General features: G+C 34.5%; 1 protein-coding gene across 13 annotated transcripts in view; it reads right to left on the bottom strand.

Moving 5' to 3' along the window:
• LOC149778535 (proto-oncogene vav-like) overlaps nucleotides 1-12,098 on the bottom strand; it is a 220,624-nt gene that overhangs the window by 77,439 nt on the left and 131,087 nt on the right. For 11 of the 13 annotated variants that reach the window (XM_089939423.1, XM_089939418.1, XM_089939430.1 and 8 more), the window contains one exon: nucleotides 9,568-9,585. The exons of the other annotated variants lie outside the window; for them this stretch is intronic. In XM_089939423.1, coding sequence (XP_089795549.1) covers nucleotides 9,568-9,585 — 18 coding nt within the window. The remainder of the gene's footprint in view (nucleotides 1-9,567; nucleotides 9,586-12,098) is intronic. 13 annotated transcript variants of the gene reach the window in all.

Here is a 12,098-nt window from a genome sequence, read left to right as displayed (position 1 = left end):
CACCCTTTTAAGGTCCAATTTTCCCACTGTGATCATTATACCATGTATTATGGTCATTATGAATAAAAAATCAGCAGAGAGAGAACTATACATTGTGATTAATTCTAACTGCTAGTACTACCTACATTATCTTACAGTAATTATAAATAGGTAAATATATTTAATCGAGTGCCACCAGAACAAACAATTTGGATTTTGTTTGTTTCTAAAACTTGACCAATACGCCTCATTCCTGCAAATATATTCCGACTCAATGATAAATCAGTGCATTTCATGGGTTCTATTACTGCCTAAAAGAGACTGTGGTTTTAACTGCACTTTGAACAATTTACTGGCTATGACATGACAAGGAAGCAGGTGCTAAGTGCCTTTCCCAGTGACAAACAGAGTCAGCTAACTCCAGTTGGCCTGGGGTGGGTATCAAACCCACAACCCTTGGATTACGAGTCCAATAATTCACCAACTGAGCAACCATGACTCTTGCCTGGAGCTACATGTTGTGGCTATAATCTGGATCTATCTGATCGCAGCCGAATGTGTACAATTCAAATATAAATGTTATCCATGATATTTTATAGACGCACAAAAAACACATATATTAGCACAAAATTAAACAGTCTGTCACATTAAAGCATTTTCAATGGCTGAGAAACTTTAAGTTCCTTGATAATGTGGTTGCTAGCTTTGCTTAAATCGACAAATTTATGCTTGGTAATATGTGTAACTTTTTTGACTAGTCATAATGGGTCATGTGATTTGTACAATGTCCATATAAATGTAAAGTTTCTTTTGGCTCTACATTAGCAACAAATGTACTGTTTTTATTATTTAAGTAATATTATTTATGGCTGTAATACAGAAAAATTAAAGAGTGCTTGTCTTCTATGTTATCTAATGGAGAACATTATTATATAAGTCATAAACAGGTGGATGACGCATGGCAAAAAGAAAACAAAGAATATAATCAACTTAACATTAGCAAACTTAAACAGACTATTTTGTAAATTATCAATCATTACTAAATCTTACACCAAGAACTTTACGGTAATTTCTCTGTGCTATTATTATAAATATTGACCAATAAAATTATATAGGTATCTATGATATATAAGTTAAAAGGACTTGTCATGCAATTAATACCACACATACCAGATTCCAGTGAAACAATATACCCATTAGTAATAAAATGAACAAGACATAATAAAGTTCCATAAAAAGGAAATCCCTTCACCTAATATTAAATTACACCCCATGCAGAAAATATTTATGACATTCCTGAAGATTACTCCAACAATGAAAGTCAAGTTTATTGACATACATTCTCTCTCTCTACTGCTTTTGCTTTTTTGTTTTTAATTACTGCCCCATAACTAGTACTCTGTAATGACTTGCTTAGCAAAAATAGCTTACTCTTGACTGGACTGGATATTTAAAAGGAAACTTAGATGCTCTCACTAATAATAATCATCATAATTTTGTCTTATACACCACTCTCACATGTAAAAGAATAAAAAGAGTGAAAAAACCCATCACTGTTAGTTTTTCCATTGACTTATTACCCAAATAATACAATAATCTGACATCTACATTATTTATTTCTAGCTGGCATTATTATATATTGTTATATGTGAAACTAATTCATATAAGTAAAAAGCTTATCAGAATGACAACTTCCAGTTCTTAGAACCATAATGAATTATTTGTATCCTAATGTTTTTTTTATTTACAATAGGTACCAGGTATGTTAAGTACAAGGTTTAATGGCATTTACAATAGGTACCTGGTATGTTATGTACAAGGTTGAATGGCGTTTACAACAGGTACCAGGTATGTTAAGTACAAGGTTTAATGGCATTTACAACAGGTACCAGGTATGATATGTGCAAGGTTTAATGGCATTTACAACAGATACCAGGTATGTTATGTACATGGTTTAATGGCATTTACAATTGGTACCAGGTATGTTATGTGCAAGGTTTAATGGCATTTACAACAGGTACCAGGTACATTATGTACAAGGTTTAATGGCATTCACAATAGGTACCAGGTATGTTATGTACATGTTTTAATGGCCTTTACAATAGGTACCAGGTATGTTATGTACAAGGTTAAATGGCATTTATAATAGGTACCAGGTATGACATGGGCAAGGTTTAATGGCATTTACAATAGGTACCAGGTACGTTATGTACAAAGTTTAATGGCATTTACAATGGGTACCAGGTACATTATGTACACGGTTTAATGGCATTTACAATGGGTACCAGGTACGTTATGTACAAGGTTTAATGGCAGTTACAACAGCTACCAGGTATGTTAAGTACAAGGTTTAATGTCATTTACAATAGGTAAGTAATGTACAAGGTTTAATGGTATGCCAGATCAATCCTGGTTAAACCGTCCTGATTAGAAAAGAGTTCTGTGGAACATGACGTTTTGCTGCCAACTCAAATAATGACGTATCCTCCTTTAAGACAGAATATGAACCCTGACACTAACAGCAATGCTACTGTTGCCAGAAAAGTGATATTATTTTCTGATTATATGTCACCATGCTGATGCAGGTACAAATACAAGACAAGAATATGTAAATTAATGTTTATGTGATGCAATAGAACATGCCTGCAGTGCAATATATCCTTTAGAGGAACAGAAAGTGATCAGTAATTCAGACACTTTTTCACCTACTTCTTGAAAACCTGTACTGATTTTTTTGAATGACTGAAACAAGGTTCATTAGTTATACAAAGAAAATTTCATGAGAACAGAGAAATGTCAGTTATAATCAGATCAAATAGCAGGCAATCAAATTTTTGAGTGATCCATTGGAATTTATCCTTTGATATAGGTACCATTGAGGAGTCAATTTTCAAAATGGTGGTAAATCCTAAAGGATTAAAACAGTCATTAGTATTGATTCTCTGAGGCCGCATTGATGGAAATGCTGATTTCTAATATTGTCCTCTTCTTTTTCATAGAAGAAGAGGGATTGATACTGCTGGTTAATGCTTTGGAATGAAAAGAGTGAATTCCAGGATCTGTCCCCTCTATGTTCATGGACTCCTCAATATAAAGCTGCTGTGTCTGAAGATCAAGGGTAATAACTTGATGACACAGTGCTGAATGATGACATTCTAAAGCCAGCCAAAGTCTCATGAAAATGAAACTGCATACTGAATTTAGCTTAAATCCAGTAATAATTAATGGAGTTATTATAAAGGAACGAAAGTGGGTGGGACTGAAAATCAGGGGCAATAACTTTCTAAGGGATGAGAAAAAATGCGGACAGTCACGGTCTCATCAATGTCATATAACATACCAAATTCAGCTCAAATCAAACATAGGATTTTCCATGCAGGAAAGAAAACATGGTTCTATGATTGCTTCCAACAATTCTCAAGAATTATCTTTTCTTAGAGAAAATGAAGTTTTTCCAATGGTAAACTGTTTATCACTGCATAAACTAGAGCAAAACTAACAAGCATGCTACTGCAGAAAAGGGAGGTACTCCATTAGGTAACTAATCATGTCTTATGTTATTTGATCCAGAAATTGCATCCAATTAATTTTTTTATAAAAATAACCATTTAAAAACATACAAATTTAAAAAGTGTCATAATTTATTCCATTTTAACGTTTTATATTCTTTTTGTATTCTTTCTGAGAAATACAAGGATTTCTGTGAAAAAATCAAGGAGCTTCTAAGACAACTCCTCAAATTCAATGATATTAAGGTTGCATGAATCATGAAAAATAAAGGGTTATAACTCTGCTAAGTGATGTAGAAAGCTTACAAACTCTGCTACAGTGTCATCAGTATCAAGAAGCATGCCAAATTTTGTTGAAATCCAATAATAGTTAAGGTGGTTCAGTTTTACAAAAGTGGTCTGAATTGAAAATTTGTTAATATAACTCTGCTAAACAATCAAGAAAAACACTGACAAATGAGTTCAGCCAAGGCCTCACCAGTGTCAAACAACATACTAAATTCACTTGAAATCCAAAAATAATATTCAAAGGATTTATTGTGGATATAAAAGGGGGTGGTTTCTGACATTAGGGGCTATAACTGCTATACAATGATACAGACGAATGGCAAGTGAACTGGTCCATGTTCTCATCAATATTAATATGCATAATAAATGTGAATGAAATCCAAACTTCAAAAGGAGTTAGCGTGCAGAATGAAAGTGAGAGTGTCCAACATCACTGGACATCAATTGCACTAAATGATGGTGCAGAATGCTGACAATTTAAGCCAAACAAAACAGCTATATACAAAATTTTAAACCCAATAATAGTTATACAAATTATTGTCTATAAGTGGAAGTGGGTTGGTCCAGCAATCAGGGGATTTAATTCTGCCTAAAACTGACACAGAATAATCACAAAAAACAGGGCCAAGGTTTAATCGCAGTCTAACTGCACACCAAATCTGGGTGAAATCCAACAGTAATTAAAGGAATTATTGTGCAAAAATCAAACTGGAAACAATAGAAGGGAAAGCTCAATCTAACATCATCCCTTTTTCTGCCAAAAGTGGGGAACAAAACATTTTTTCTTTATGTTAAACACACTGGTCTCACCAGAAATGTTTTATTGAAACAAGGGTATTCCCAAACTATATCGCTGAATATGATGCAACTGAAGGGCAAAGTTTCAAGTCAAGCATGGGACACAACTTTGTTAAATTCTATTCAACGTTTGACCTATGTATTCCATGTGGGTATGTGAGAAAGCTTGCCAGTAGCTTCTCGTGGGTCGGTGGTTATTTCCGGGGTTTTCCCGGGTTCTTCCTCCACCATTAATACTGGCCGCCATGTATAGCCTATCGTGTGCTGAAAAATGGCGTTAAACCCTACAACAACAACAACAACAACCTATGTATTCCCCAATGTAAATCCTTATACCAGATTTTGTCTTAAACCATGAAGTCCTTCAAAAGTTATGAAGCAAAAATTGAATTTGCTGTGGATGAAACATGATGTAATGTAATGTCACATGATAGATGAATAAATCAGTGTTGCACATTGGATAACACGGGCAAGGGACACTGTCATTTGGAGGGGTGGGTGGCACACATCTTACAGGGAGATAGGAAAATAACGGCAAAATAATGTGTGTTTCCTGTAGTACTGGTTTTCACCCAGGGACAAGAGTTGGAGAAAAAGGCTTAAAACTTGTGGGGGAAACCCATGAGACCGCACTCAGTGCGCAACACTGATACATGTACAGACACTTTATTAATGTGAATCATGCATTTATCTTAATTGGATTGCCCTGCAAAAACGCAAAGTTAATGTGATTCTGTATTAGTAAACAACATGATGAAATATGCAATTTATTGCAAAAAAACAGCTTCCCTTGATCATCAAAATTTGGTGTCAGCAAGAAATTTTGAACTGAAATCTAAAAAATCTCAAAAAAGCTTCAACTGTACCTCAAGTTTATGCCAAGTACTGGATATTTCTGACCTGAAAGACTGATGGACAAACTGACCGATATATGTAATTTGCCTGGGAAACTGCAAGTACGGTGCTAATGTTGTGGCATTGCATTTGATTCGGTATAAATAAATGGACAACCTACTCTCGTTTATCCAATGAACTACATGACGATGTCCCATTAAAATTTATTGGAATAAAATAAATTGTCAGAGAAACAATTACAGTGGAACTTCAGAAATCCATGTTTTGACGAAACTTTATTCAAGGTCTACAACAGCAGGCTGGTTGGGCCTAACATCTTATTATTTATCTCACTTTTAAAAAATACCTAGTCATGGAGAATAGCGGTCAGTAGTTTTGGTTCTACATATATACAGACACTTTTCTCAAGCTCTACCGCATTACTTTGCGGTCTTGTACAGTACATTCATGTTCATATTCTGTTTTACTTAAGCTGTCAGTAACAGTATTTGAACCAATGATTGAAGGAATGTGCAGAATTCTGCAATGTAAATGTTTATATTAACGATGAACAGAACAGTTTACAATGATGGTTCTAGTCTTCAGCATAACCTGTACGTTCCATCACTGTCATTTTTGCAATTATGACACTGTGGTTTCCCTCCATCAATTAGTTCACCCTCCAATGTTGACAATTTAAGTGATTTGGTATGCAGGGTGTGATTTTGTGTGTACAAATATATTTCAGAGATTTGTGTGAATGTGTTTGAGGGACTGCTTATTAAAATTATGCAATGAATAAATACAATATTTGTTTCGATGTCAGATAACTGGCCCGTGCAAAGGTGACCAGCCGACCTGGAGGAGGCAAAGTCAAGTTGGGGGGTTGAGCAGGTTACAGGAATATGGATTTACACAATACAATTATCTCATGATAAAACAATTACTATTTAACTCTTTTAATCCCCTAGTAAATCCCTACATTTTGAATTTTTTTGAATTTTTTTTTGTTTCATTAAATTTAACTGAGTTGTTGATCAGCATAACTGTCTAAGAAAATGAAAACGTTCCCATATCATGGTAGGCATTAACTATTTAGACAAGGCCATTCACAGTATAGTGCATTTATGTTAAAGCACATTCATTGTGGAATGCATATTATTCTGAACATGAAGGCTCAATACACTATATAGAATGGAGATTATAATGATGGAAAGTGTGCTGAAGATATTGCAATAAGCCTACAAAGTAAATGATGTGGTGTATGTAAACTGCTTTTTTAAATATAACCATGCTTTCATACAATCGTGTAAAGAATGTTTTTTCACATATAAAGGATCTCACTTTAGGAAATGAAATTATTGTAGTTAACTCCCTTGTTTTATATACATATCATCACTCTCAAGGAATAGATTTTCTATTTGAAATTAAATTTTCTAACTTCTTGTGGAATGTTGACAATAAATATAAAACAGTTTGTGTTTCATTACATTTTATTTTGCAACTTAAATTCTTTTATTACACTGGTATCATTTTGTTCGTTTTACCCACATCTGACTGATGTGCCAAAACACAAGTGTGATAGTTTTATGACTCTAGATTTTATATAAAATGTAAAGCATACAATTTTCAGGAAATACAAATATAGCAAATGTGTACAATTATCAGGAATACAAGGATAGCAACAGAGTTTAATTATCAGGAAATACAAGTACAGGAAAAGTGTACAATTATCAGGAATACAAGTACTGTAACAGAGTACAATCAACAGCAATTAAAAGTACAACCAAAGAGTACAATTACTGGGAAATACAAGTACTTCTGGTGATAAAGTATTACTGAAGGTCCTAACTATGGAATAACTGCTGAGGGCTACATGTTCTACTTCATTTTTCATGATTACAAGGAACAGTTTAACACAAGCATGAGCAAACTCTGGCCCATGGGCCTAATAACTCGCGGCCTGGTTTTTATCCACTTATTTACATCATGGGTGGCTGTAAAAATTACTTATATCCAGCTTGGCTTAACAATTTTACTATCACCATATTTATTTTAAAAATTAGGCAGGAAATAAGAGGGGAAAATGCATAATTTTTAACTTGTATATTTTCAGCATTTTGTACCAGGATGTCAGTCAGAACACAAAACTCTCAAATAAATGTGTATTTTTAAAGATCAAATTACAATTTTACAGTTACTGAGAATACTGGTGGCTTGGAGAGTTGGAGTGATACTAATTTACAGAACATCAGATGGAGGAGAATAACTCGGAGATATTGCTATTCAAGGTCTCCTTAACGATCATACTTGTACTAATTTAAATAATCCTCATATTTTTTTCCTTTAAATTTGATTTTCTTTATAAGTCACTTGAGAATTTATATTAACACTGCCAACATTATTTGAGAAATTACCATAATTTCTTTTAAAATCATATTCTGCTATTATTGCAAGCATTATCATCATTGCAAAAATATCAAAGTGAGATAACTACTATCTGGTCTAATCCTTTAACTAAATTTGAGTTGATTCCCTTGACGCTTAAATTTTTTTACAATTATTATATTGTAAAAGAAAATGGAATCTATGCAATAAGCGTGGTGGGACTGAAGTCCCTCCAATCCAAAATTAGAAAATAACTGAGATTAATGACTGGTTAACTTGTATATTTACGGCATTTTGTAACCAGGTAAATATGTCAGTCTGAAATTAAGACTGTCCAATAAACTTATATTGGTACGTAATACAAGCAGTAAAGCATTCCCTCATTACGAAGTCCTTCATGATAATACATTTCCTGTTACATGGAGTTTATTGTCATAGATCCCATTTTATAAAGTAGCAGAAAAATGATCTGCATCATGTATTACAAGGCAGTCTTACTATAAAGCAGTATATTCTATGGCTTCCAGTGACATTATAATGAGGGAATACTGTTATGACTATGTGTGATTAGGATTTTCAACGTAGCTTTTAAAAAAAATTCAGTCATATTGCTATGATGTCTGCAGTATGGCAGTTTATAGTGATGTCTAGCACTGGGGCATCATGTCGCAGATGCATAGCATGAGGTCCTACCCAGTCACATTATCCTGACACCAGGCCAACCAGTCCTAACACTAACCTCTTAATGCTGAGCACCAAGTGAGGTAGCTCTTAGTACCATTTTTGTAAGTCTTTGGTATGACTCGGCCGGGGTTCGAACCCATGACCTCCCGCTTCTGAGGCAGATGTTCTAACCACTAGGCCACTGGAGCGGTCAGGAATACTGTTGTTCCTTAAATTATTATTGGATAAAGCTACGTAGACTCTATTAGCAGAATGGCAGCTTTTTAAGGGAATTTTATTCTGACAGGATTTTATGTGGCTCTAACAAAAGGATATTTCAATGGTGTATATGATAAATTTTCTTTTTTGTTTAAATTTATTATTGTGTTTAATAAATCATATAATTTTAAAATTAAAGCAGCTTATATGTGTTGTAGCACTTTATATTTATTAATATTTACTAGCGATAATTATTTAAAAAAATGCAAGTCTTAAACCATAACGCTGTTCAGGGGAGATATAAAATGTACCATCATGTTATGGGCAGGGTTACTTTACACTGGGATAATATACATAGAAAAATATAATTTAACCAGAACAATGGGGTCCATGATGATACCCGTGTTATATTAGGGATTGTGATAATGAGGTACTTTATAATGGGGGTAAATTTAGCTGTTGGTCCATCAGGCTGTGACCTGTGGGTTTTGAGGAGGGCAAGTTAATATCAATAGCTACAGGCCTATAGGGAAAATTACATTTTCTGAAAGTTATCATTTTTATTTGACAGTTAGGGCCAGTTGATTTTTTGCAGCATCCAGACAATTGCCCCTGCTGGCCAATGGAAAAATCTGTTAAGTCGACCCGAGGCAATTGGAACTACAAGGCTATAACAGACTTGCCTAAATAAAATATAATGATAGTAGATACCTGGAAACTAGTATTTCATCTTAAAAAATTTATATATTTTTAAACATTTATTTACTAATAAAATAATTTTTAATTAAATAATTTTTAATTAAATTAATAGACTTCTGTTGCAGTTAAAAAAAGAACCAGTTAACTCAAAACTAAAATAATTTCAGCTTGTGCTGAATGTAAGACTTACCTGAAATCTCATAATTCCCTATTAGACAAAGTGAAAAAAGGCATCAAATAATTTTATCAAAATTTCCAATTCCTAATTATTTGCAGAATATAACGGTGAAAAGCGAGAAAATTCCTGATAATCTGTCTCATCTAATTTTCTACAATTGCTCAACTGCCCTACCCTTCTTTCATTAAGAGACAACATCCGATGTCCTTTTTGTAAAAATACATGAACTCGGGCCATAATTGTGGCCTGCAGTGTTATTGAAACGATTTTTAACAGGCTATAAAAACTCAGAACAAGCAGAAGAAACAAACTGAAATAAATTAAATATATTGTAAGGTTTCTCCTTAACTTTGTATTATGAAATAAACAAAGATTAATGCAGTCAAGATTAACATTGCAACTGTATATATTATTTACCAATATTATAAATTGCTAAAAGCTCTATAGGGTTGGTTCCAGGACTTTTTCAAAAGGGAATCAAGTATAAAATTGGTAATTCATCTCGTATAAGGTGGCATTTTTTCTACCCCAGGATGTATTTTTTAGTCACACATATGATGAAAAAAGAAATAAAATTAAAATTGATCGACAAAATTTGATCAGCTATGAAAGCTGTTCTGCGAAAGATGTACTGTGGTGGGTTCAGAGCAGATTCACAAGGGGGATAATTGGTCCTTCTGACTTCTACTTTACTACTTATAAAAAACTGCAGCATTTTGGGATGTAAAATATTTGCATGTTTCTACTGCATTGCTACCCTTTTCTGGGATAACATGTCTCCCGTCCAAACTAATTATTTCCTCCTCCAGTTAGCAACTGGGAGACCAGTAAAGAATAGAAGACAATCCGAGTCTGATGCCTCTGTCATAGCCAACATATGCAATATTCTCTCTTCTGACTGAGACTACTGGGCATCAAAATACGGTGGAAAAACGGAATCTTTGCAGCAACAGCAGGCGAGTATTACATAATTCACCCAACTCTGCTCCAGTTTAGTAGTAGTGATACAATACCCGCTACAACAACACAACTTAATTTACCAGCTATAAGAGTGGCCGATGAGCTTAAAAAAATGTTGCGAGAAAAATGCACTAACCCTTACAGTAGTATTCCATACTGTAAGATAGTAGATGGTATGTCCACAAGTGCTGTCACGATTGGACCTAATAAGAAAATTCCTTTGCTCTCGTGTGCCAGTGACTGAAGATAAAAGGAGGAGAAGGTAGTGAGGCCTTCAGAAAGCAGCTCTTATGACTCATCCAAAGAGGTGTGATTAAAGCAGGCCAAATATGCAATAATAGTCCTAACCTCACGGGCTTTAAATTCTCATGAAATAAAGATCCCTCTTGCTGAGGGACTAATACACTCATTCTTGGGACGAAGGTGATATTATCAACATAGGTGGATGTTGAGATATTTGGGGTGGGTGGGTGCATACAAGAGAAATTTGTCAGAGGTGATCTGTCGCCACTGAGTAGGATTTACACAGAGAATAAACAATGGAAATTTTGATTAAATGAAGACAAAACCGGCCAGATATACACTTGTATATTGACAACTTATATTTGTGTAGTACAATCCATATTTGTGTAGTACAATCCATAATACGCAAAGTACTGTACATGCATATAAAAAATTAATGAATTCGAATATAGATCACGTTAGAAAATTCATTTATCACTCACATCCCATTAAAAAAACTACATAACACGTATATAAAAAAATTAGAGTCCTCTCTGATCTACATCCCATTGTCAACAAATGTTTCAGTAAACAATCCACTATGATATTCATTGTCTCCAGTAGAATGAAGCTGTATAGTTGCAGTTTATATGCTGCATGTACATGTACTTAAAATGGCTTAGATTTTGGTCAGCTTGAGAAAACTTATCTTGCCGAGGCTACCAAGGGGATGAGGTTATTCATAGGGAAATTAAAATATGTGAATAAATTAACAAGTCTAACAAACATCCTTGCAAGATGTCCCACCTTCAATTAACTTAATGGCCATATATCTATAGGTTCAAAAGACTGGAAATTTATTTAGCATTTTGCAATACCATTGGTAGAGATTGTGTGTGTGATTTGGATTTTTAATGTAGCTTTAACAAATTTTCAGTCATATCGCTACAATGTCTGCAGCGTGATAGTTTATAGTGATTGTTGTTGTTGTGGGTTTTAATGGCATTTTTCATCACACTATAGACTATGCATGGCGGCCAGTATTATTGGTGGAGGAAGAACCCGGGAAAACCCCGGAAAGAACCACCGACCCACGAGAAGCTACTGGCAAGCTTTCTCACATACCCACATTGGCCAAATCCTAGACTCGAACCCACGCAGACAGAAGTGAGATGGCAGTGATCCATAACAGAGAGCGTTTTAGACCACTCGGGGCTCCAGTTTATAGTGATGTCTAGCACTGGGGCATCATGCCACAGACATGTAGCATGATGTCCCACCCAGTCAAATTATCCTGACACCAGGCCAACCAGTCCTAACACTGACCTCTTAATGCTTAGTGCCTAGTGAGACAGCTGTTC

This window comes from Sinohyriopsis cumingii, chromosome 17 (genome assembly GCF_028554795.1).
Source record: "Sinohyriopsis cumingii isolate HCF-2022 chromosome 17, ASM2855479v2, whole genome shotgun sequence".
Taxonomy (NCBI): domain Eukaryota; kingdom Metazoa; phylum Mollusca; class Bivalvia; order Unionida; family Unionidae; genus Sinohyriopsis; species Sinohyriopsis cumingii.
The sequence above is the reverse complement of the archived record's forward strand: the minus strand, read 5'-3'. Positions and strand labels throughout refer to the sequence as shown.